The 26996-nt window shown below is 40.9% G+C and overlaps 2 protein-coding genes and 1 non-coding gene across 5 annotated transcripts in view; 2 read left to right on the top strand and 1 right to left on the bottom strand.

Moving 5' to 3' along the window:
- The window catches only part of Atg4a (autophagy related 4A cysteine peptidase), a 48468-nt gene extending 28028 nt beyond the window's left edge, over nt 1-20440 (top strand). For both annotated transcript variants that reach the window (XM_070039939.1, XM_070039938.1), the window contains exons 3-13: nt 1818-1889; nt 4407-4505; nt 7296-7397; nt 7575-7647; nt 10716-10795; nt 11417-11604; nt 11731-11809; nt 14528-14673; nt 16205-16261; nt 18395-18503; nt 19442-20440. In XM_070039939.1, the coding sequence (XP_069896040.1) occupies nt 1818-1889; nt 4407-4505; nt 7296-7397; nt 7575-7647; nt 10716-10795; nt 11417-11604; nt 11731-11809; nt 14528-14673; nt 16205-16261; nt 18395-18503; nt 19442-19512 (1076 nt within the window). In that variant the 3' untranslated portion in view covers nt 19513-20440. The remainder of the gene's footprint in view (nt 1-1817; nt 1890-4406; nt 4506-7295; nt 7398-7574; nt 7648-10715; nt 10796-11416; nt 11605-11730; nt 11810-14527; nt 14674-16204; nt 16262-18394; nt 18504-19441) is intronic.
- LOC138840535 (U6 spliceosomal RNA) lies at nt 17597-17699 on the top strand. The gene has a single exon (XR_011376106.1). It is a non-coding gene; the product is annotated as a U6 spliceosomal RNA (small nuclear RNA).
- Nucleotides 20441-21328: 888 nt separating the features above from the next.
- Col4a6 (collagen type IV alpha 6 chain) overlaps nt 21329-26996 on the bottom strand; it is a 302319-nt gene continuing 296651 nt past the window's right edge. For both annotated transcript variants that reach the window (XM_070039936.1, XM_070039937.1), the window contains 3 exons: nt 26380-26571; nt 25373-25659; nt 21329-23146 (listed from right to left, as the gene is read on the bottom strand). In XM_070039936.1, coding sequence (XP_069896037.1) covers nt 22886-23146; nt 25373-25659; nt 26380-26571 — 740 coding nt within the window. In that variant the 3' untranslated portion in view covers nt 21329-22885. The remainder of the gene's footprint in view (nt 23147-25372; nt 25660-26379; nt 26572-26996) is intronic.

Raw genomic sequence — 26996 nt, 5'->3', positions numbered from 1 at the left:
TGAATACTCAGAATTCAAGCACTAGGTATTATTATTTCCTCAGTTTATAGATGAGAAAACTATAAATAATGTCACAGTCAGGGTCCCAGGCAGAGTATGACTCTAGAAATTTTACTGTTTTTTTAGACAGTCTTATTATATAGCCTAGGCTGATCTTGAACTTTGAATCATACTGTCTTAGCCTCCAGAGTGCCACCAATTCTACTAGAAGTCTTAGTATTAACCATTATTCACCTGCTTCCCAAAATGTGCTAAGCACTCCAGGCATAAAGAGAAAGGAAGATCCATACAGCTCAACTTTCTTTTCCAAAGGAAAGGAAGGAAATACAGCAACTATTGGCTAAAATAGAATTTCCTTTTTTTTTTTTTTTAAAAAGTACAATGGCTATAAGTTTTATACAGAATACAAATGTGGGTGTGTTGTTGAAACAAGACTTTTTTAGTTTTTGATTTTTGATGATTTTGTCTTCTTTTGTCTTCTTCTTAGGTATGATGTATTCACATGTATATCTTTGGGAGGGGTGAGGCATAGAACATGAGGGAAAAGGGGTGAGAAAGTGCAACAGTGGAGCTCACAGGACATTGATGAAAGTGAACTATACAACTTGTGGGTGGAGACGGGAGGGAGGGACTGGGAGAAAGTAAAGAAATGAAGACACTGTATGAAAGGAAATGTACTCATTACCTGACTCATGGAATTTTAATCCCTCTGTATATCACCGCTATAATAATAATAAGGTAAATTAATTTAAAAAAAAAAGAAAAAGGGGGATAAATGACTAGGAAAGAGACAACCATGTCTAGGTATGAGAGGTAATGAAGAATTTCTATTTGTGGACATTAAAGTCAGTTTGCATCATTAAATACATGCCAAAAAGCAGAAATCTTTCCAGACAGTTTCTTTATAAAAAATAATATTCACACAAAAAAGAATGGTGGACTATATAATTTTTTCAGTTGTGATATTCTGAAAATGGATTCAGAAAATCCTGAAAATTATATCAATTATCTCAAATTTTAAAAAGATAGCATGCTTTGAATAAAAAAGACACAACTAGGGGCTGGGAAGGTGGCTCAGTGGTAGAGCACTTGCCTTGCATGCATGAGGCCTTGGGTTCGATTCCTCAGCACCACATAAGCAAAAAGAAAAAAGCCAGAAGTGGTGCTATGGCTCTAGTGGTAGAGCGCTAGCCTTGAGGTGAAGAGCTGAGGGACAGTGCCCAGGCCCAGAGTTCAGGCCCCATGACCAGATGCCCCTCCCCCAAAAAAAGACACAACTAGTGATGTTATAATTCACTTATGTGACAAATGCCAGTTACATAAGATAACTTTATTCCCATTTTGCTTAGCAGCAGAAGTAAATGCATGCATATGCATATGTACATTCATGTGTATAAACGTATACATAAACACACATTGTCTGAGATAACAGACAATGGGTACTGATGAGAGAGACAACTAACCATCATCATTCAAGATGGTTCAGATGATTCACTATTAATAAATTCCGTAAGGTCCTTGCTTTTCTACTTTTTGTCTTTTCACCATGACCCCAGATTTAGTAGCTATCAAGACCCTGGAGATTAACGAAGAGATAGGAATTACCCAACATTGTTGGATTGGCCAGTGGAGTGGGTCTGGCCAAATCAGGTGAGGAGAATTTGAAAGTATTTGCTTAAAAGGAGATTGAGTTTCCTGTTAATTTCTCTAGCCCCATAAAAATGGAGTTGAGTATTTAAAAAATACGTTTGGCTTAGAAGCCAAACTCAAGCAATTTAGATGGCTATGGTTAATTTTAATTTTACATTTAATTACAGAAAAAGCTAAGCTGTTGTCTGATATAAGTGCTCGTCTATGGTTTACATACAGAAAGAAATTTTCACCAATTGGTAGGTATATCACTTGTTCTTCTGTGTTTTCTTCCTTGTAGATAGCTTGCCTTGTAGATAACACTTCACTTGTCAGTGAACTTCATTTAGGGACATAGTAAATCTTGCACCTCATCCAGAAGTCTCACTCTTGAAGTTCCTCATAACATATGGCTTCATGGTATTGATACATAATGCCACTGTATTTTCCACCAATGTCCAAGTGTTCAGGCGCACCATAATATTACTTGTTTGACTTTTGAGAGTGGGCAAAAAATTTAAATGAGCCTTTAGTTATTGCACAGTCCATTAAGTTACCACTTTGTGGAACTACATGAATTTAAAGAAAACTATGTTTCGAAGGAAAGAGCATACTTCCTTTGATTTCTTTCCCATGTAATGTGAAACACCTTCACGCTGGAAGACAAATTTTCATAGTTTTCCTTAGAACTAATTGTACTTTGTTCTAAACTGCTGTAAGGAAGACAAAACAATACAAAGAAACAAGGCAAACAACAAAACACATTTCTGTTAGTTATATTTTGCCAGTCCTCAGAAGATTGGTAAAATGTTTGCTAGTAGAGTGGTTACTTCCTATATCATAGCCCTGTTTAGAAAAAGAAAAAGTCAGTGGCTCACGCCTGAAATCCTAGCTACTCAGGAGGCTGAAATCTGAGGAGTGTGGTTCAAAGCTAGCCCCAGTAGGAAAGTCCATGAGACTCTTATCTCCAATTAACCACCAGAAAACCAGAAGTGGTACTGTGGCTCAAGTAGTAGAGTGCTAGCCTTGAGCTGAAAAGCATCTAGGCCCAGAATTCAAACACCAAGACAGACCAAATGTCATAAAAATGGCAGAAGCTAATCTTTTAAAAGGAAACTTGTGTGACTGATTTTGCTGCAGGACTGGACCTCATCACTGGAGTGAAATATGCCTTTCTGTGAAGGGGCAGAAGTGAAGACCACACAATTTTTTATTTTTTATTTTTTTATTTTTTTTGTCGGTTGTGGGCCTGGGCAGTGTCTCTCAGCTCTTTGTGCTTAAGGCTAGCACTCTACCACTTGAGCTACAGCGCCACTTGCGGTTTTCTGGTGGTGGTTTATTGGAGATAAAAGTCTCATGGCCTTTTCTGCCCAGGCTGGCTTTAAACCATGATGCTCAAATCACAGTCTCCTGAGTAGCTAGGATTACAGGCGTGAGCCACCAGCACCTGGCTACACAATTTTATTTGCTCTTTCAAGAAAGTATTCAACAGTAACACAGAAGAACAATATTAAGTAGATGGATGTTCTAAACTGTTAAAGTTCTATGGATAAGGATTTCTTTGAAAAGCTGGGAGATATTTCCAATTAAACTCTGGTAGCATTTTGGTAATAGATGAACTGTTTATCTGGACCTTGCTGTACCTTTTCCACATGAATCTATCTTATACTCCTACTACTAGCAATAGCAAAAGGACCTTCTTCCATCTCACAAATCTACACACTCCTCTCTATATTGCTCTAGCAGCTCTTTTTTTCAGTCTCCACAACAAAAGGAAAGGGGTGACTGCCTTGGCCTGTTTATCTTACAGGGATGATGATCCCTTTTTCCCTTAAAGTTAGTTTTCTGAGACCATGTTGATAGCATACTTTCTCCATTTCCATATTGTGAAAGGAAGTCAATTAAAGCAAAATGTCCCCTCTGCCATCCAAGCTATTTGATTTCATTGCTGCCTTGGGAAAAGCTATTAATAGAGCTCATACTAGGCATGTATATGGAATTTTCTTTACCTCAAGTGTTGTTGAAGTGAAACCTGAGGCCTTCTTTCATTGATTGACTGGTTTTATACCTTTTAGGGATATGGAGATGTGACATGTTTCTCAATTTATTAGTGGAATTTTATATTATGACTATACTCATCAGACCATATTCACAGCTAGTCACTCATTTAATTGCTACAACACCCCTGACAGTAGGCAGAGTTTGTGCTATAAATAAGACTTGGACTGTGTAACTAAGGAATGCTGTTCAGATGCCTATTTTAGGGCTCTTTCCTCTACTTTACATCGTCCTTGCTGTTCAGAACTTCATAATATATATTTAGAACAGTTGAGAGTCTTCAAAATGTCTTCTGACTATTTTGATATCTATCTTTGAGTATCTGTTCTTTAACCAAAGTAAGACTGGCCTCTCTGAATAGTTCAGGGTCATGCAAGTGATCTGTGTGAGATAAGATTTGATCAGGCAAGTGATGGCATGGAATGGACAGAGTCCATTTATCAAATTTGCTTGCATAACTACAAGCATCTAAACAGAAAACCTAAGGAGCAAGCTTAGTTCACTTTTTTTGGCTTTGACCCTAATATCCATTTTGATTAATTCAGTATTGTCTTTGTCTCAACCCTACACTCCAATCCTATTTGATTTCTGAATATTTCTCTTGCCTCGTTTCCCAGAATAAGTGTGTTTGCTTGTCTTGTGTGAGTCCCAAATATGGTAATGTTATAATAAAAGTTGATTTAAGAAATTCATTTCATGCACATCCATTTTTCCAACAGGGGGAACAGGTCCTTCATCTGATGCTGGCTGGGGATGCATGCTACGCTGTGGACAGATGATGTTGGCTCAAGCTCTTATCTGTAGACATTTGGGAAGGGGTGAGTTCCATTTGTTCTGTAAATGGTTTCAGGGGCCTCTGTAGTTCCCCTTGCTTCTGTTGATTTAGCATTAGTGCTGAACTTTAGGAACACTCAGTGACAAAGCTGCAGGTCCTGAAATGATCTGTGTAAGCTCTGAGTATGTGGTATTGACAAGTTAACAAAGCCTCCCATGAGAAGGAAACAGCTGATATTTCCTTGTGACTCACCAGGCAAGAGAGTTATTTTCCTGAGGCAGTTATATGCACTTATAATTTCCATCTTTGCTATTGTTTGAGCAAGTCTTTCAAAAATGCCACATAACAAAGGGAGCAGGAAGAAGGGTGTGGTGGTAAGTCCCTTTGCTTTCTTGAGAGCATTTGAAATATCTGTGGGTGACCTAAAGGAAGTGCCTAATGAAGGATTTGTTCTATTTTGGTTTGGGTTCTCTGAGGATATTCATTTGATGATGAAGGAATCCTTAAATTAGCTTCCATGAGAGGCTGCTTTGTCGATTAGGAACTTGCCCAAAATCATTATTGGAACTCTTGAGTCTCATTTTCTTTATGACATGTACATGCTTTCCTGTGAGTATCTGCAGGTGGACCTTGGCTGGATATTAGCTCAGGTAGGGGGTGACAGTCCCACTAGACATGGGGAAGAGAGAGTGCAAGGTTAGGTTGCTGACCTAATTGGCCATTACTGATTAAGGAAGGGTAATGTCAGTTCCCTTCCCCCACTATGCAGAATCACAGATCTTGCAGTGGTTTTCAGAGCATCAAGGAAAGGCTGGGAAGGTTTTAGGGAATAGAATATCCTGTGTCCTCTGTCTTCGGGTACTGTGGCTTATGAAAGTGAGTTGATTTACACAGGGTCAGATAGCAAGAAAGTATAGATGAGAATAGAATATAGACACGTTGACTCATCCAGTGATTTCTCTACACATACTTTTTGGCACAAATTATATATATATATATATTATACATATATGTGTATGTTTTATATATATATACATATATGTGCAGTACTAATTTGAACTCAGGACCTTGTACTTGTTCTACACCCCCAGTCCATTACCTTTTCATTATGACATTTCCATATATGCATATAATTTTCATCCCCTTTATTATCCTTTCTTATCTCCTTCCCTTTCTCCCCTTCAATATCAATATTAGTCCCCCTTTTATTTTCAGTCTTACCCCACCTAAGTTCTACAATTGAGAGAAAATGTGCCATACTTGTTGTGAAACTTTCTTTCATTTAACATGATCTCCAGTTCTCTTCATACTACTTAATATTTTTCTGGTGTATGAGACACTTCATGATGACTTTTCTGAAAGCGAGTCCTGGAAGTGAAGGGAAACTGAAATCCACCCCTTTCTCCACAGCCTGCCACCAGGTCATCAGTCTGGTCTCAATCAATAAAAGCAAGTGACAGGAAGAATTCAGTTATAGATGTTGTGATTATGATGAATTAGATGATCTATTTTTTAAAGTCTTTTGGGTTGTTTCCTCTCCAGTCATTAAAATTGAGATAGAGTGTTCATTTAGCCCTGGCATCAGTGAATATTTAAAGATACTTGAGCAGCCAGCTATTAAGGATTTCCCCAGACACAGACAGTTTAGCAGCTTGTGAAAAGAAAGTTGTATGTGGTTCACCTTCTGAAGAACATGCTGTGTTTGAAGTTAAAAGATTTTGACTTCAGAGGTACTAGAAGCAACAGAATTCAAGAGTCTATAGATTATGTCCTTTGGCTTCAAATGCATTTCAGTCATTAGTTCACATTTTCTAAAAACTTCGGGAGAGAAGTTTATGACTTGGAAGCAAACTGAGTCTCAGAATTCTGCCACATTAGACTAGATTCCCAGAGTGTAGAGAATGAAGGTTATGTGTCTTGTGCTTATGTGATTATTCTCTTAAAAATTGTCTTCAGTGAGTTATAAGTGGATACTGTAGGATCTCGGGGGGTGGGTACACTGGGCTTTTTGATCTGGAGGAAACCTTGAACATATAATAGCAAAAGCATTTGTTTTTCCAAAGCTTAATGTGGATTATTAAAAAGGTTGTGGAAACATGACAGCATGCAATTTTTAAAAAGCGGTCTTAGCGATGAATTGCTTATAACCCCATAAACTATTGTGTGTCAGAATAGCTCTTCCCTTATGAGACCCTTTTGGCAACACTGCCAGATGTAAGGATAAACACTATTTCTATCTGTGTAAAGATAAGACTTTATGGTATTTTTTTTTGTTGGTCATGGGGCTTGAACTCTGGGCCTGGGCGCTGTCCCTAAGCTCTTCAGCTCAAGGCTAGTGCTCTACCACTTGAGCCACAGCACCATTTCCAGCTTTTTCTGCTTATGTGGTACTGAAGAATTGAACCCAGGGCCTTATGCATGCAAGGCAAGCACTCTACCACTAAGCTATCTTCCCAGCCTGTATCTGGGTTTTATATGTATATATAGCCAGATTTTTGTGGTGACCTTTAAAGAGTAGTTTCCCAGAAAGGCCTTTGTGACCTAGTTTTTATGTAATATTTATCCAGCTCCAGCCCTTGGGCCACGTCAATTCCTTGGTCATCCTCTTGTTCTGACTTTGTTTTATACCTACTTTATTTTTTAAAGTAATCAGTTTCCAGGTGTTTTTGTTATCTAAGTGAAAAATACTGGGGTGGGGGAGCATTCTCACTTGATCATCCCTATCTTCTAGATGCAACTCCTTTGTTTTTTCTAGGAATTAGTAGTTACAATAAGAATGTTGAGGGTTCATCAACAATTAAAATGATTTTAACCCATTTTTTCCCCTCAAAAGACTGGAACTGGCAGAAACAAAAAGAACAACCCAAAGAATATCAACGGATTCTACAATGCTTCTTAGATAGAAAAGACTGTTGCTATTCTATTCACCAAATGGGTAAGGTCATAAATTAATAGTTTCAAAGCAATGCCTATACCTGATCTTTTTCTTCCCCTGCTTTATATGGAGCTCCACTAAATTATCATTTGCTTAATTATTTATGCAAAAAATAGGAGTGTGTGGCTCTTTGGAAGATATTTTGCTAACATGTTAATTTTTTCCACATAAAAACAGCACAAATGGGTGTAGGAGAAGGGAAATCAATTGGCGAATGGTTTGGACCAAATACAGTTGCACAGGTGTTAAAGTAAGTAAAAGAGTCTGGCATTTGCCAGTTCTACCGTCTCCTATGCTTTCCTCCCTAGCCAACTAAGCCTCTTATGCAGCCTAAGAATTGTCTCAGTCCCACTAAAAAGCCACCTTTCCTTCCAAGCCATCAAATATCCATACCAATTTGCTCAGATAATTCTTTGCAATGTGTAAGTATAAACCTCCAACTTGGTACATCAGGGTTGTATTCAGTAGCATCAGTATATGTGCTATACTCTAGAACTTGCTCAGTATCTTGTTCTACAGATGAATATTCACATACTTGAGGATCCTTTGTAGTTAGCAGGTTTATATTGAGGCATGTAAGCTTAGCCAGCCTAAGAAATGGACTCTGGCCCCATGTGGTGTTTAGAAGTCCCATTAATTCATTCAGCATTTACTGGTTACCTTTATTGTGTTAAGTACTAGTTTAGAAATTACCTAGACACAGTCTTGACCTCAAGGAATTTACCACCAGACACAGTCTTGACCTCAAGGAATTTACCACCTGTTGGAGGAGACAAACTCCAAGGGAGTTTTGGAATCAGTTTGTCCTCTCATAGCAGGTTCAAGGTACCCCAGCCTGACACTTTTGCAGCTGTCCTGTTCAATCTCGTAATTCACCCCCCCACACACACTATAAGATGTGAAGAGAGGTCAGGACCAACTTTTTGAAAGTGAATAAGTGAGTAGCTTCAGCACCTACAACTGGAAGGCCACTTTACCTGTTGTCACTCTCTCCTTCCTGACATCTTGTCACTAAACAAAAACTCCCTGAGTGTAGAGATTGTACTTGTCTTCTTCGTGTTGTATCACTAGCACATAAATTGCCTGGCACATGTAAACACTCAGTAAATGCTGATGAACAAATGAAATTGGTAGGCAAAATCTAGGACCAGCATTACAGACAAGAAGATTGAGATTATCAGTCTTCCTCTGGTGTAGTGTGTTTCAATCTCCAGATGTTATGGTAGATTCTACTACTTGTAAAGTACAGATGGGCCCTGTTTCTGTAACCAGGCAATCTTTAGTGAGCTAGCATTCTTTGGAAGTGTATGTGTGCCTGGATTTTCTGGGCACCAAAGGAAAATTCTGTTAACTTTACTCCTTGCTCCTAAAGACCACTTTCTTGCTTTAGTCAGAGGGCTTTGGGGCCATCATTGATGTTTGAAAGAGAAGCTGGCAGTATTTCAGGCATCACTGTAGCAACGAGCCCTGGGCAAGAAGTGCAAAGGATTAGAATGGTGTGCTGAGCCCTAAATCTGGCTACAAATAGTTTTTAAATGATATTCCTTAGAATTTCCTCCTTTCTTCTAAATTTAAATCTTGAAGAATTTAAGGGGACTCTGATTTGTCATCATGGTTTACTAACAATACCAATACTTCTTGACTTATGATGAGCTTATATCTAGGTAAGCCCACTGCAAGTTGAAAATATCATAAATAAAAATGTATTTAGGATACCTTACGTACTGAATTAGATTCTAGCTTAGAAACACAATCTACCCTAGAGAATGGACTTTTCCCTTGCTGATGGAGCCACTCTGCATTGCTAGAGAGTATGATTCTGTTTACTGATAACCAGGAAAAAAAATACCTAAGTTTAAAAGTCACTATATGATTTCTGCTGAGTATAGCTTGCTTTTGCACTATTGGAAAACCAAAAATGTCTTAAGGCAAAGGGTTAAGGATGGCGCATTAAGATGAGTGAAATATAAATGTAATGATAATTAACCTCTTCCTGGGAGTTACTTTGGTAGAGAGAATTTTTTTTCTTTTGCTAATGGGACTAGGCTTTACCCACATATTCCAGAAGTAGACACATTAAACAAGTCCTGTCAAATTAGTAAGATAGGAAATTAAAGGATAAATAGGTAGGTGCTTTACTTAGACCTCAGGCAATCTTTTTCTTTTTTTTTTGTCGGTCATGGGGCTTGAACTCTGGGTCTGGGCACTGTCCGTCAGCTCTTCAGCTCAAAGTAAGCACTCCACTGCTTGAGTCACAGTGCCACTTCCACTTTTCTGGCTGTTTGTTGGAGCTCAGTCTTATAGACTTTCTTGCCTAGGCTGGCTTTGAACTGTAATCCTCAGATCTCAGCCTCCTGAATAGCTAGGATTAAAGGTGTAATCCTAGCACCCTATAAACCAGCACCCTGCCAGCAATCATTTTTTTAAAAAAAGAATTTTCTTTCTAATCTCCCTTGAAGTCATGCAATTTGGCATGCTATCTCTCTTCAGTTCCTGACTTGTAAGGCCTTACACCCCAGGCATCTATCACATAAGTCTCCTTGAGTGGTACTCTAAGTGTAACAATAGAGGGAACTAAGAGCTCTGTTTTCCTGTGGCTCATTTCCCATATTATCTATATTCCTAAATACACATATACATACATACATACATGCATGCAAGTGTATATATAATTTTAGGTATTGGTTATTTGATGGAACCTGCCTCACAAACACTGCTACCATTGATCTCCATGTGTGTATGTGTGTATTATATATATATATATATATATATATATATATATATATATATATATATATACACACACACACACACAGACATTTCTTTTGCTTTTGAGACAAGGTCCACTATGTAGTAAGACTGGCTTCATACTCACAATTGTCCTGCCTCAGCCTCCTGAGTGCTAGGATTACAACATGCACAGCCATGCCTGGTCACAAATCCATATTTTTAGTGATAGCTTTCCTTTTCTTTTTATTTCTTTCTTTTTTTTATGAAAAGAAAACAATAACTCAAAATATCATTTACCTAAGGAAGTAAAATTTCTTTTGATTTTGGGAACAGATGCATCAATAACTTTTCTTTCTCAGGCAGTAGGAGTAACATTATGAAATAGAATCTTCTTTTTCAAGTTAGTGTCTGTGTCACTGTCAAGGTCCATGAAACATAGAAAGTCCCAGAATTCTGATGGAGAAGCCAAGACTATCTTAAACACAGCTTCTCTGTTAGTAGTTGTTAACCTTAGGAACAAGCTGTTTTGCTTCTTGCTGATATTTCCACCTTACCTTAAATGTGACTTCATTGTACATTGCTTTGCAGAAAACTTGCTTTATTTGATGAATGGAATTCCTTGGCTGTTTATGTTTCAATGGATAACACAGTGGTCATTGAAGATATCAGTGAGTCCCCAGCCTATTTACCTTTATGATTGGTGGGTGATGAGCTCCTACTTTGCCATTCAGAAATCTGGAATGTAAACAATCTGTGACTTGCTCACCAGGTTAGGGGAGCCTAGAGGAGTAAGAGCTCTGGTTCTCTTCCCTTCCAGCTTTCTGAAAGGTAGAAAACCCTTAGAGAATCTTTGTTGTCCCTCTGGGAGGCATCACTCTCTTTCCCAGCAGGATGCAGGAAGTGTGTATACTATGTTAAGCCACCAGTAGATGCTTCCAAGAGGCCCTGTGCTCTGGCCTGCATTTCTTGACTGCATTTAGGGAAGCCAAAAGACACAGTTCCTTTCTCAAAGTTCTGTGCAGCTAGTTGAGAAGCGAGCTTTTCATAATGAGCCCAGATTATCTCTTTGGAGCTAAGCCAGTGCTCATTGGGCTGCAGGAAGAACATGAGGCTGAAGGAATGGCCTGTCCTTCCTGTGGAAAGTCAGGCTTGCCGGGCCCTGATGACAGAGGGGAGGGCTTTCTAGACAGGGTGAGTGGCATGAAGTCTGTCTTAACTTTATCTTTAGAGTGGGGTTTCTTACACTAGATGCTTGTGACTCACCCAGGTCTTTGGCCTTTTGTTTCTAGAAAAAATGTGCTGTGTTCCTCCCCTGGGTGCCAATGCAGCTGGTGAGAATCCTCCTGATTTTGTGACTGCTTCTAACCAGAGTCAAGGCATCTCTGCCTTCTGCCCAGCCTGGAAACCCCTGCTGCTCATTGTGCCCCTTCGTCTGGGCATAAACCAAATCAATCCTGTGTATGTCGATGCATTCAAAGTAAGTCATTCCTTTTCCTGAGCCCATTGTTGCCTGCCCAGCCCATCACACCACCATGTCAGCACAGAGATCCGTGAGCAGCAGTCCACAAGTGAGTTGAGAATCTTGCATTCTCTTTCCCTCCAGGAGTGTTTTAAGATGCCACAGTCTTTAGGGGCATTAGGAGGAAAACCAAATAACGCCTATTATTTCATAGGATTCTTAGGTAAGAAAGGATGAATCACAAGTAAGTCATCATGGGGAGGGGTGGGTATGGGGTGAAGGTGTGCCCAGGAGGCCTTGTGGTTCCACTGAGTGGGCCATTGTGAAGTCCAAGGAAACTAGCGTCTTGTCTAGTTGTTTTTCTCATCTCCAACCTGATCTATAAAGAGTCAGGTTTCCTGAAGGAAAGCAGGTCCCTTTAGTGCCTTCACTTTCTTGCCCCTTGATAGGATGCTGGGCCATGAGCTTCAAGTATTGTTTCAGAACCTTTCTCCTGCCTGTGGGAGCCTTGGGCAATGGGGTTGAGTCCTTTGACTTTGCTAATGTCCTTCTTCTTGGAGTTCAGCAACCAGGTTAGGAGCATCCTCTGTCTTTCCATGCTTCTGTGGCCAGGCCTACTGGTTCATTGTTCAGAGCTGTGATAGGTTGGAAATGAGAGGAAGCAAGGATAGAACTGTCCCTTTCCCATTAGCAATGTGTAAGCCTAAGAACCACTAACCTTTGATCCTAAGTAGCCTGCCATTCGCTGCATAGGGTAGTGGCTCTGGAAATCTAGCCACCTTACCCATTAGCAGTGACCAGAGACATTTAAGGCCCTTCATATATGGTGAGGGAGCTCAGTCTTCCTGAACTTTTCTGTGCATACATCTCTTTGAAGGACTATTAGAATGCAGACTCAACAGGTCTGGATGCTGCTGAGATTTGCCTTTCTAATTTGGTGGTGCTAATGCTGCTGGCACATAGACATCACCTTGAGAATGCCTGGCTCATGCTGAAGAGCATGAGGCAAGTGATTGATGAGGCCAGGGAGATTTGGCACCAGATACCTCATGTAGGAATGGAGTGGTCAGAGACTCAGGGTCCCAAGGAGGGTATTAGCATCAATAGATTTGATAGGCGAGCTAGAGCAGTTATAAGGAAATGGTAAGTGGCTGTTTATCTTTTGGAGATTCAGGGATGTGAGGTGTGATGTCAACAGACATATCTGGCTTTATATACCACTCTCCCACTCGCTAATGGTGTGGCTGCAGAAAAAAATATCAGCTCTTTCAGTCTCAGACCCTCTTATGTAAAATAGGTTAACAGCTGACTTACCATTAGGCCATCTCATAGTGTCTAACAAAGAGCCAGGCATATAATACACACTCAGTAAAAGATGGCTCCACCCAACGCTTTTCCTTCCTCATTCTTTCTGTCTTCAGGGTTGGTTTTCCTTGCTATACAGCTGCTTTTTCTGCCATCTATTGGCTGACTATGAGAATTACAGCTAAATGGTATATCTGGAGTCCTTGGGCAGTTTTTACTTTTATTTTTAATTGTTTTTGTGCCAGTCCTGGGGCTTGAACTCAGGGTCCTGGGTGCTGTCCTTGACCTTTCTTGCTCCAGACTAGTGTTTGACCACTTTCACCACAGACAGTTCCACTTCTGACGCTTTTTTTGGTGGTTTATTGGAGATAAGAGTTTCATGAATTTTCCTGCCCAGGCTGGCTTTGAACAGTGATCCTTATCTTAGCCTCCTGAGTAGCTAAGATTATAGGCATGAGCCACCAGTGCCCAGTGGCTTTTACTTTTGTAAATAAAAAACCTAGTATTTGGAGTTGTTGCTAAGATTTTGGGTTCCTGTCCAAGAAATGGTGTGATGACCCCAAATTGAAACCAAGAACATAGGACAAAGAGTGAATTAAGTGGTTTGACTTTCAGGAAAGTTTTCATCAGACAGCAGGAACATACTCTTTGCCACCAGAACCAACATTGGCAAAATAGATGTGCCGTCCTGGGAGCCATTCCAGAGAAGGTCTCTTTCTTGACTTAGTTGAGGATACAGAGACCCAACCAAATGACCTCAGACCTGAAGAGTGACATTGGGCCCCCCCTTAGGTATTTCTACCCCCTAAGCATTGGGAACTCTCAGCTCTTTAATTATGAGATCAAGGTAGAAATTTTATTATCCTAAACTCATTCTGTGACATTTGGGAGTAAGCCTGTTCTCTTGTATGTAAAAGTTATCCCAGACTGGAGGTGAAGCTCAGTGGTAGAGCAGTTGCCTAGCATGTGCAAGGCCCTGGGTTCCAACCTAGTACCACAAAAAAAATCATTTTCCAGTAAGCTCTCCTAGTGAGGTGCATCTGTACTGATGTTAATGTGACAAAGGCAGTGCTGTGTGACAGGAATTGACTAACTTACTTATCATGACTATAATCTTCTTGCTAATTGACAACAGAAGTCAACTCATTGGATTTTTGTTTCTGGCAACTTAGCATCCTTGTTCCATGTGGGTAGAATTTCTTTTGTAGGCCAAGGCCTTTTCCTTTAGCATATTTCTGAGCATTGATTATATGAATGGAGATGCTTTCCAATGTTGAAAGAGGCAGATAGTACCCTGGTTAGCACTTAGGTATACAACTTAATGTCTACTATCGTCTCTTTGCTACTGCTGCTCACAGAGCCTGCCATGTCATCTGCAGTATCCCATCCCTCCTTTCTGCAAACTGTCACTTTCTGCTTTTGGACTTGGACTTTGAGGAGATGTAAGGGCTAGGGCAAATCTTCTCTTTGAATTAGTAGATTTTTTTCAAGCATGCTCATTTGGCTTCAGGCTTCCTGTCATCCCATTCTCATGGTCACCAGGAAAGGGTTAGGAGAAGCAGGGGGCCTCCTCTCCAGGATAGCAGTGGGACAGGGCCAGTGGGCTTCAAAGTTTAAGCATATCTCATCCAATCAGGTAATGAGCTCATCTTCTTGGACCCTCACACAACCCAGACTTTTGTTGACACTGAAGAGAATGGAACTGTTGATGACCAGACTTTTCATTGCCTGCAGTCCCCACAGCGAATGAACATCCTCAACTTGGATCCCTCTGTGGCACTGGTAGGTAGCTAAAGGTTAGGTGGACTGGAAGATATGCCACCTTGTTACAGATTGGTTCCCTGGGAGTTTTCCAAGTTGTAAGGTAGCCTGACAAGTGTGTGTTTGCTTACCATCGCTGTGAGAAGCAGTATGGTGTATTGAAATAGGGGAAGGAAAGAAAGAAAAGGAAAGGGATGGGAAATGAGTTAGAGCTACGGTTTGCTACTTTCTGGTTGTAGACTTAGGGAGAGTCATTTAACCTTGCTGACCTCTGTCTTCTCATCTCTAAAATGAGGAAACAATAGCTCCTTCCTAGTAAGGGTGCATGGGGTTTAGTTTGTGTAAGGTACTGGCACAGGACCTGATACATTGTGATCATTCTATATATGTTATTACTACTAGTTCATTCTTTCCCCATTTTTCTTCTTGTTCTCAAATTATGCCTCACACAGGAATAAGGTAGGACATGAGTAGGGAAGGAGAAGGGGTTAAAACCCTATAGGAGGACAGTGCCCATTTCTTTTTTTCCCCAAGGACATTAATGTACCAGGTGATTAGCAGTGATTATTTCTAAATAGAAGGTTTACCAGAAATATTCTTGTTTTCTTTGCTCTCTGGCTTATTTTCTAAGTATTCTATCCAACCCAGAAACTGGTGGCACATGCCCATAATCCTATCTAGCCAGAAGGCTGATATTTGAGGATTGCAATTCAAAGCCAGCCCTAGTAGGAAAACTCTATGTGACTCCTATCTCCAATAAACTGCCAAAAGCCATAAGTGGGGCTGTGGCTGAAGTGGTAGAGTGCTAGCCTTGAACAAGAAAAGCTTAGAGACAGTACCCAGGCCCTGAGTTAAAGACTTAGGACCAAGTACCCGTTTTTTGATGCACATAATACAAGAAGTTGAAGATTTCCTCTAAAAGTATGACTATGATCAACATACATTGATTGGGCATTTGCCTGTGATGTAACCAGTGGTTCTGAGGCCTGTCTGCATTTTCTCTTCCCATGTGACCCAACTATCAGCGTTGAGAAGAGATAGAGCTGTGACAGAGATGAGTCCCCCTCTTCTTTTAAACTATGAAATGGTTCTAAGGATGAGGAAGGGGACTACTGGTTCTCTCTCTCCTAATAGATAATTTTTTGAAGGTCAAAGGCATTATGTCAAGTATTGCCTCTAGCAAAAAGTACTATTTGGCCTTTGCTCATTTAATAAAATGTTCTCCATTGGTTTGTTTCTTTTGCACAGAATATGGTGGAACTAACCTCTTGCTGTGGAAACTGATCTCCAAATTCAACAATCTCACAGCATGAAGGAAAGGGGACTGGAAGGGAGAAGGACAGGCAGCATGAGTCAGAGAGACAGGCGGAGGATGAGAGTAAGAGCTAGTGAATGACAGTGTGTGTGTCCATGTGAGGCAGGCCAGCTAGTCTTCATCTATCACTGGAAAGATACATCCAAAGAGAGTGGCCCACATCCTAAGTCTGAGCAACAGCTCTACTATGCAATACAAAGGAAAATTCTAAATTATGTTCTTTTGCTTTCCCTCAAGGGATTTTTCTGCAAAGAAGAAAAAGACTTTGATAGTTGGTGTAGCCTCGTTCAGAAGGTAAAGACATATGATTTTCTTAGTCTTAAAAAAATGAAAGCTACTTAGTTTTTTGTTTGTTTTTTGTTTTGTCATTCATGCAGCTTGAACTCGGCCTGAGCGCTATCCCTGAGCTCTTCAGCTCAAGGCTAGCACTCTACCACTTAAGCCACAGCACGACTTCTAATTTTCTAGTGGTTTACTGTAGATAAAGAGTTTCACGGCTTTTCCTGCCCAGGCTGGCTTCGAACCATAATCCTGAGATCTCAGCCCCCTGGGTAGCTAGGATTTCACCCATGAACCACCAGCACCCAGCAGTGATTCGTTTGTGTGTGTGTGTGTGTGTGTGTGTGTGTGTGTGTGTGTGTGTGTGTGTGTGTGTGTGTGTGTGTGTGTGTGTGTGTGTGTGTGTGCTAGCACTAGGACTTGAATTCATTACCTAGATGCTGTCCCTTAGATTTTTTTGCTCAAGGCTGGCACTTTACCACTTGAGCTACAGATCCACTAGTAGCTTTTTGGTGGTTAATTGGAGATAAGAGTCTCACGGACTTTCCTGCTTAGGTTGGCTTTGGAATGTGATCCCCAGATCTCAGCCTCCTGAGTAGCTAGGATTACAAGCATGAGCTACTGCCAGACAGTGAGTCTTTTTAAAGATTGTTTTACATAGTAACATAAATTTGGTCTGAGAGAATTTAACTGTAAGAAAAAAAAACCTAATGATACCCATGAGTGGGAAAGCTAAATGAGAGCACATGGCCCTGAATTCAAGTCCCAGTACCAGCACAAGAAAAGAAAATGAAATTAAAGTAACAAAGAAACTATCACATGAAAATAATTGTGCATATCATGGGGATATTAATAAAATATTTTGTTTTAAGCATGCTTGATGCCTGACAAATGTTAGTCTTAGTGATGGAATTTAATGTTTTGTCTCATTAAGGCCTATGAGTCATATAAAATAGTTTAGTAATACTCTATCATTTTCACATAAATTACCAACATTAAACTTCCCAGCAAAGTAAGGAAATTCTTGTTTTCTCTATTCACAACATGAGATAGCTAAGGAAATTAATTAATTAATTAATTAATTTTTCTATGTGTCTAGTAGGTCTTTTCCATTAATACATTTCATCATCAAATGCTTTTGAGGGCTTTCCTTTCTATTAGCTGGTTTGTTTCTGTAAAATGTAGATTGACAACAGCTTGAAAGGATCGCAACTTTTAGAATTCATGTAGAAGTATTCTTTCTTTGTGTGGTCTTGTGGAAATGAAACTGTTTCACTGGCTTAATAATCTGGTGATTTATGTGTCTATCTCATTATCAGCCCTTAATATATGCCCAGTAGTTGATAGATACTGATAAACACTTACAGCAGGTATACTAAGGAATGATACAAGAAGATTAACACAGTCCCTGCACAAGGTTGACATGCAAATTTGTGAAGTGTTCTATATTTTAAAAAATAAAGGAGATCATAGAGTAATTTAAAGAACTTTGGGTTGGGTAGCAGGAGACCTAAAGTTCTCCTATTTCTAAAGCAGAAGGATTTGGAGAGATGAAAGCCCAGAGCCTTGTACACAAAAGGAGGGAAGATTTTTCTTTACCAGTAAATGAATGACTAACATTAATATCCCTAGTTAGATCTGAAACCCTGGGTAACAATTTGCTGAATATAATACAGGATTATTTTTAAAGGTAATACTTCTTTACCAAAATGCAGCAAAACTATATTGGTATCAAATTTAAAAACAAAATGACAATTTTATAAGACTGCCATTGAAATTAAAACATATACTTTAAAGGCTGGACTATAACTGAAACCATACTAATATGTACCAATATTCTCGTGGGGCATATTTGATTCAGACAGTATTTTAGAACCAGTACTTCAGGAACAATTCAAATGAAGTGGGCCTTGGCAACTGGCAGATTATCTGAGCCTCAGGATGGAATACGGGCATTGAATACTGGGTTCCATCAGAAAATGTCAGCTGAGGTCTTCCAGTGGTTCAAGGAGAGGATAGGTGTATTTATTGGGCATTTTTCCACCTGTCAACCATTAGGCCACTCCCAGGGGTTGGGCTCACAGATTGCCAAGTGGACAGAATTGTCCAGGCACTGCAGTATTTACAACTATGTCTGTGTCTCCACAGGAAATTCTGAAGGAAAATTTAAGGATGTTTGAATTAGTTCAGAAACATCCATCACACTGGCCTCCATTTGTGCCTCCAACCAAGCCAGAAGTGACAACCACTGGAGCAGGTAAGCTGATACTTGATGGCTCTCAGGCAGGAGATTTATATATAGCAATTGTTTTTGAGACACAAGCAACTATGGCTCACACTTTCTGTGGAAAGCAAAATTTCTACTTGGCTGGGCTGAAGGAATGCTGTTTCTGATGAGCTGATTTTTGCCAATTTCAAAGACTAATAAAAAAGAACATGAGCTCAGTGCAAAAGTTCTATGCAACATCAAGATAAACTGAATTGTTTTTTAATGCTATGGTTCAGGATGACAAGTTAGAGGGCATGGGTTATTCAAAAGGTACCTAGAGGCAAGACATAGTGGTACATATCTATCATCCCAACATTTGGAAAGGTGAGACAAGAGGATCCAAGTCTAGACCAGCCTGGGATGCATAACAAATTTAATGGCAGTCTGGGATACATAGCAAAACCTGTCTCAACAAATAAACCAAAAAAGTCCCTTAAGGTTACTTGTTACTTGTAAGGGCTTACAATATCAGATCATTGTGACCAGGAGCATGTACTGGATCTGCATATTTTGAGTCTTTATAGACAATTTTTAATACTTGATAGTAGTTCTAATTTTAAGTCTCATGAAAAAGGCCTTTCTTACCTGGCATTAGTGGCTCGTGCCGGTAATCCTGGCTACTCAGGAGGCTGACATCTGCATAACATGGTTCAAAGCCAGCTAGGACAGGAAAGTCCATGAGGTTCTTATCTCCAATTAACCAATAGAAAACTGGAAGTGGAGCTGTGGCTCAAAGTTGTAGCTAGCCTTGAGCAAGAAGAAAAGCTCAAGGACAATGCCCAGGCCCTGAGTTCATTGACCCACAAAAAAGGCCTTTCCTTAGCAAAGTGATTAAAATGTGTAATCTTAATGACTGAAAAATATTGATTGAGCATATCGATCCAACTGTCAATCTTTGCTGCTTTCTTGTTTCTGTATTCTGATAGAATTCATTGATTCTACTGAACAACTGGAGGACTTTGACCTGGAAGAAGATTTTGAGATTCTAAGCGTGTAGAATAGTGGGAACTCAGTTTGAAGTTCTGTCTTCCATCTGGCACCACAGGAACATAAACTTGTTACATAAAACTTTTCTAGTCAGCAAGTGCCTGATATGCCAACAGCATACAAACTCAATAGCAATCATGACTGAGCCAACTAGCAGTTCTCAGAAAAACAAACAAACAAATAAATGACACCAATTCTTCCCAGAAAGAAATAGAACAATCATGGAGTCTAGGAGCAAAAAGATTAGGAGGAGTCCATTTGTTCCTAGTTTGTCATACATGGCTACAAGTCTTCCATGACTGAAATGAGAATGTTTGCAAATCAGACAGCAGCTCCCATCTCGCTTCATCAGAAGCAGATGAGAGGTGGTCATGTTGACTTTCTTCATGCTTTTAGGTGTGACCTCTTGGGAGCTAAATACTAAGAAGTAAGCTGTTCTCTTGCTCAAATAATAAAGTAACTGAATCAGGGAGAAAAATGTTCTTAAATTATCTCAGTATGTATTTTGAGTAATTATAATTTATATCAAAATATTTGTCAAAAATTATTTCAAACATACACTTCTTGATTGTCTTCCTATTTGGAGGAAGCTTTGTATTTGATAGGTCACAGTCTCCACCCTTATGGACACTTTTATCAGATAATACCATGTCCTTAAATCAAATCATGATCATTTAAATTAGAAGTCAGAAAACTTCTTTTCTGTAAAAAGTCAGATAGTTAATATTTTAGACTTTTCAAATCATGTGGCCTCTGTCTTAACTACTCAACTCTGGGCAAAAGCAGCCATAAACAATATGCATGCAACTGACCATGGCTGTAATCCAATAAAACTTTATTTACAAAAACAAGTGGAAAGCTGGACTTGGCTTTGCCAATCTCTCATTGTAATTGTTGATTTTGTGTGAGGAATTAAAATAAATCTTGTTTGAATTATATTCTGTGTAAAAAAATATTCATGTGGTGACATTTAATCTGTGATTAAACATAATTCCAAACCATTTTAGGACTAGAAACTTTCCTGTTTTGAAGTATGTGTTCTTCATGTCCAGAAGATCTTCCTGTTTTTCTATCTTGCCCTCTTTACTGCAGATTTTTCACATGGGTCTGCATTTCACCACCACCCTAACAGTGTTTCACAGGAGACTAATATCTAGAGTTTGGAAGGTAACACAGAACAAATCACTTGTTTCTTGGATCTACTCTTTTTTTTTTTTTTTTGGTCTGTTGTGGGGCTTGAACTCTGGGCCTGGGTGCTGTCCCGCAGGTCTTCAGCTCAAGGCAAGCACTCTACCACTTGAGCCATAGTGCCATCACTTGTTTCTTTAGGTTCTATCTTTTGTTTTTTTCTCTAGTAGTAACATACTAGTATTCAATATTTAAAAGATGCAAAATACTATTCAGTGTAAGGTATTTCCCTCAAATAGGTCAGCTCTCTTTTCTGAAACTCCCAATATTTATTTATTCTTCCAGAAGATATGTTGCATGCATGTATAAACATATGCATATATTTAAATATATTCACACATATTAAAAATAGGCATCCACACACTTGCTTTACTGCCTATTTTTATCTATAAAAGATCCTGAGGCAACATAAGTATGGAAACTCCTTTCTTGAAGTCTAGCAAATGATGAAGTTAAAGGCTTATCTTGATGCACACTCTAGGTTTGCTGACTAGCAGAGGATTCTTCCCTTTGTCTTTGATCATTTTCAAAGTTGTTCTTGCCTCAATAGTTCATTAGGGTTTAGTGCAATGGATATTAGGAAAGTTGTATGAAAAAAAGGTCAAGTCAAAAGTTCAGATTTTATTCATTTTATTTGCTATTTACAAAGCCTATACCATGTTTATTAGCTAAGAGGTGACAGTGACAACAGTTTGGTTATACTGATTATGCCTTGCCTGTGTTGGCACAGTTCACATAATACTTAAGGAAACAGAATCACCTGGAAGGAAGTGCCTTATGTCAACATAGTGTTCTGGGAAACTGGCAATTAAAACAAATCCCCCATAGCAAAATACAATATACTTAATAGCCAACTCAGGCCTTGCTTGAGGACTGTTAACAAGAAGTGTGTGCTAGACTTTTATGAGGTCTTAAAAACATATTAAAACAGTTGGAAAGGCTACCTGTGAAAGAGTAGCTAGATAATCATTTGAACAGGGAGTTTCTAATAGCCTCAGAATGCAAAGGATCCAACACACCGCAGCTTTGATTTGCCACATGGACACATCTGGACGGCATTTGGAATACACAGGGACTTGTGAGCAATAGGATTTTCCTTTCTATTCCTGGAGTCAAAGACAAGATCCACTCCTCTCTCCTTGGCCAAGAAAAATGAATGGTTCTCATTTGCATATATGGACCTGGCCACATTTGTTGCATCCTCTTGTATGCTTTGGACCAGCCAGGCCAGGCAGGTTCTCTGCCTCAAGCTGAGTAGAGAGCTGATCAGGTGGAGGTGATTTGGCTGGGGCTATGAAGTTAACAGGTCCTTCTCAGCTCCTGCCCTATAACCTCCTTTTTTTTTGGGGGGGGTCCTAGTCGTGGGGCCTGAACTCTGGGCCTGGATGCTGTCTCTCAGCTCTACAGCTGAAGGCTAGCGCTCCACCCCTTGAGCCACAGCACCACTTCCGACTTTTTTCTTTTTGCTTATGTGGTACTGGGGAATCAAACCCCAGGCCTCATGCATGCAAGGCAAGTGCTCTACCACTGAGCCACCTTCCCAGCCCCCTCTAACCTCTTTATGCAATATGGAGAACAATCTTGCTCACTCTGGAAAGAGTTAAAGCTTCATCAGGGTTACAGACTAGTAACCCTGTAACCTGCTTAGACGGGGCCTTGAGGAGTGGCAGCTGGCCTAATGTAGACTTGAGCCTTCCCATGACCATTCAGCCAGACATTTTTCTTTAATCTGGAAACATTAGGTTCTGGCTTAAGCTAAATAATATGGATATAAAGTGGATCTCTGGATATAAGAGCTACAATGAAAAGCTTACTGATCAGGGCAGTGAAGAGAGCTAGCAATCAAGGAAAATTGTGATCCAAGGGCTCAAGTGGCAGAGCACTGGTCCAGCATCACAGTACCACCAAAAAGAAAAAAGAAAAAAAGAAAATGTTGACCCAGCAAATCTTTCTGAGGTATCCATGAATATACAGGCAAACATTCAAATGGAATAATAGCACCAGGTTGCTGGAGATAGGACAGTAAGGCCCAGCTATTGGGCTTGAGGGCTGGGGTGATTAGGGTCTGGTTGTTCAGTCCAATCTATTTGACAGGTAGGCACAAGAGCTCAGGTCTTCCTTCCTCACATTGTTAAGCTTGTGAGGTGACCCCTGAGCATGAAAGGGTAGGGCAGGGCAGCATGGTGGGCACCAGCCTACAGGCTTTTCATACACACCTGGCAGCGGCTCACCCGGGTGTGTAGCTGCCCAGTTTTCAGCGTCTCAGACACAGGATCTTCCCTAAACTGCTGCTTCTCCTCCACTGTGGTCAGCCAGAAACTGTACTTGTTGGCAAAGTAGTGGCAGGTGCCTAGGGCGCCGCTGCATTCGATGAAAGGTGTAGCCCGGAAGTCCTCGAGGCACGAGCCTGGGGAAACCAGGGACTGGCCACCACCTTCAGCCCCAGCGGCAGTGTGCTGAAATGACAGGAGGCATGTGTGGGAGTTGTACCTGGCTGGGCCTAGCACTGGGGATGCTGCCTATTCAGGGGCTACAGGAGAGCACATGCACCCCTTTCGTGAGTACCAGTCCTTGGGTCAACCCAGCTTGAATGGAAGAAATTGCCTATTATCCCCTACATCATCCCCTCCCTTCTACAGGCTTGGTGACCTCACAAAGGCACATGTGTGACCATGTCTCAACCTGTGTTTCTCAAACTGCTCCTGTCCCATTGAGTTCATAGATATGTTTCCCTCCCCCCTCACCAATTTCCATGGACAAATAAAACATGGATTAAGGATAACTCACTAGCAGCTGGGATTGTTGACATACAATATTTGAAGCTACTGCTAGCAAAGTTACCAAGACTGTCTCAGCAATCAAATACAAAGAAAAGGGCTGTGTGGGTGTGTTTCCAGTGGTAGAGTACTTGAAAAGCAAGTTTCTGAGGCTCTCTGATCAATAATGAAATTAAAAAGGTAAACAGTAGGATTCTGAATCACAGCTTTTTGTTTACAGTGCACCATCCTCTAAGAATGGTAAGAGTGTTAAGGATTCCATACATTGCTTCTACCCCAGCCCTTCCCTTAGCAGCTTGTCTATTATTAGCTCTTACCGCAGAGCTAATTCCATTAGAACTACTTCTATCTTCAGTGCTTGTTTCCTGCTGAGTAAAAGGGAGGGGACAGGGGAACCGTTTATATTAGGCCTAAATGTCTCAGGCCTCACTTCATAGGGGCACTCATGAGTTAAGTCTCTGGATACTGTACTCCAGTCAGTATCTCCCACCTCTCCACACCCAGGCCTTCTCCCTTTACAATGATTGGCTTTTCATGTGGACCATGGAGGTGAAGGAGCCATCACATACTCATGTCAACAAATGGCCAATGATAACAAATGGAACCCTTTACTTCCTATTACTTTGAGATGATGAGGACCACCAAATGACCAAATGACCTTTCAAGGGATCCCCTTTTAGTAACGGAAGCATCCATGTTTTCCTCTTTTTGACCATCAGGATAGAAAACTGTCTGAAATATACAACACATCTCTATGCTTTATTGGAAAGTAGAGGAGTTACGCTCCTGTGGAAAGTTGGGGCCATCTCTCCCTATTTCTTGGTCTGGGTGGTGGACAGGACAGAATGACAGGTGAAGTGACTCTTTCACACTGGGATAAAGTACAATGTTCAAGGACAGAGCACAACTAATTAGCTAATTCTTTAGATCCTCCTTCACCACCTTGCCTCTGGCCCATCTCTTTTCCCATAGAAGAGATTTCACAAAACTTAGCACTTCAGATGGTGACACCTGGTTTTCATGGGGAGTTGTTCTGGATCTAAACCTGACTTGGTTGGATAAACATCTCCCAGGTATTCACCAGCTACTGTATAAGAGAGTTCTTTTCCATCCAGACACAGCATAGCTGGCCACTGCCTTCCCACAAAAATGGAAAGGCAGCAATAATGTGTGTGAGGACATAGAAACACTCTCTTGTGAGCCTTTTGGGAGACAGCTGTGGACAGAGGGCTCTGGGAAGGTGAGTGGGCGAGCAGAGATCCATGTGCAGCTTGATTAGAGCAAATACATCGTGGCCCAGAGTGAGGACAGCATCTCTCTCACTGCATAGTGTGGTTCATTCTCTCTTTGGTGGTGCATTAATGAAGGAAGTATAGCAATGATAGAATCTGTGCCTGTCGCTTACTTCAGAAACACTGGATGCCAACTACTGACTACACCCTTAGAACTACCATGGCTTTTTTTTCCCTTGGAAGTATTTAGGTTTGACTTCAAGCACCTTTGTCTTGCGAAGGCAGGTGCTTTACCACAAGCCACACCTCTACCCCTTTTGCTTTTACGTATTTTTCAGGAAAGGCTTTGCATTTTTGCACGATCAGGCCTCAGACCAGGATCCTGGCCTACCACACCTGGGACTACAGGTGTGGACCACTATGCCTAGCTTATTGGTTGACATGGAGCCTTACTTTTCCCCTGGATTGGCCACAAACTGCAATCCTCCTGATCTCTACCTCCTGAGTACCTGGAATTACAGGCATGAGCCAAGGCCAGCCCAAACATTTCCTTTTTTTTCAAACTCTACTTTCTACTCAGCATCTCTTGAGCTTAGGAACTAGTCTTATGGACCTGCTCAGAGCTCCCCATTCTGGCTTCTTTCCTTTGGGAAGGTCAAGTTCAGTGCCTTACCATGAGGAAGGAATACCCGATCCAGAGGCTGTGCCAGCCCAGAGGGCACTGGGGGATGGTGATGTCTTGGCTGTGCACAGCAATGGCTTGAGAGGGTGCCTCACACACAGAACAGCGGCTGATGTACTGAGGAATCTGGGCCTGGCCGACAGGCATCATAGGAATGGGGGCAGTAGTAGAGAGCCAGTAGGATTTATCATTGCGCCTGGCATAGTGGCACACTTCATTGATGTTGCAGTAGATAAAGGGCATGGTGGTGAAGCGGGGCAGGCAGGAGCCAGCAAACCCTGGAGACAAGGTGGACAAAGAGAGGGAAGGTCTGTTTTAGGTTCAAGGCTTCCAGGACTGGACCAGTTGGTACTGTGGGTTTATAGTCAAGTACTTGACCTCTCTCTTACAGTCCCATGACACTGTCCCTACACTGAAGCCTGCAAATCAAATCTTACTGTAAATGTACCAAGGGAATTTGATACCAGGGAGCCTTTTCTTATAAATGGAACAATCACTAATTAATTGGAATGTTTTGTAAAATCAGTATTTAATAGATGGAATCCATGTTTAAGGTTTAGCAAGCCTGCAGCTAATGTATTTAATTCTTGAGTAATCATCATTGCCGTGAAGCTCATGTATTGTTGTTACTACTAATCACTGACACTTAATGGAAGCATATATGCCGAATACTGTTCTAAGCATTTTACATTGAGTAATTAATGAACTCCTTCTGCCACCCTATGTGCTAGGTACTGGAATTAGCTTTGTGCCAGTAAGGAGCAAGTAGAAGCTTAGAGAGGTTGAATAACTTGAAGATCTCACTTGACCCTTACTACAGTGCTCAGAGATAGTACTATCATTGGGGTACATGGCTAACAACCCATGTCGGCTTGACTACAGAGCTAGTGCTATAACTCAGTATCCAATAGTGGATTCAAAGGGCTGAGAGAAGCAAAGTTTAGTCTTGGTCCTGTGAGGCCAGGAGGTCAGGACAGCCTGTCACAACTGGTACTTACCTAGGTCCTGATTATGGGCTTTCTCCTGTCCCTCCACGAACAGCAAACTGTAGCCCACCCACAGTTGACTCATCCCTATGGGGCACTGTGGCACCTGCTCCGATTGACTGTGTTTCACCAATGTGTAGCCCACTTGCACACTGGGCCCGGGTATCCCAGGCCTCCCAAAGGGGCCTTGCTTCCCTGGAACTCCTAATGGGGAAAAGAGCAGAAAAGGTGAGGTTGGTGCAGCTGATGATAATATCAGCTATTCACTGGGCACGACCCATTGTGTAAGGCACGTTGTTTAAACACATCATTCCACTTGATCCTTATGATGACCTTGGGAGATGGTACTATTATAAGCCCAATGTGTAGATGAGAAGACTGAAACTCAGAGCTACAAACAGCTGGTAAGTCTTGGGAGACCCAGAAATCTAAGTTGTTCATACCTGGCTACAGAGTTGCCATTATAAAAAGCACATTATCTATCTTTCCTCTTCCAATGACCTGTCTTTGGATTGTCTTTCAATGGGATGAGTGAAGAGGCATTTTTCTCAGGCCCATCCTTGAAGAGCCTCATAGGACATAGGTAAGTAGCTGCTGAGTCAGAAGCATTGAAATCAGGATGAGCAGGA

Source organism: Dipodomys merriami, unplaced genomic scaffold (genome assembly GCF_024711535.1).
Source record: "Dipodomys merriami isolate MVZ:Mamm:240054 unplaced genomic scaffold, mDipMer1.0.p SCAF_3, whole genome shotgun sequence".
NCBI classification, from domain to species: domain Eukaryota; kingdom Metazoa; phylum Chordata; class Mammalia; order Rodentia; family Heteromyidae; genus Dipodomys; species Dipodomys merriami.
This window is presented reverse-complemented; position numbering and strand designations above follow the sequence as displayed.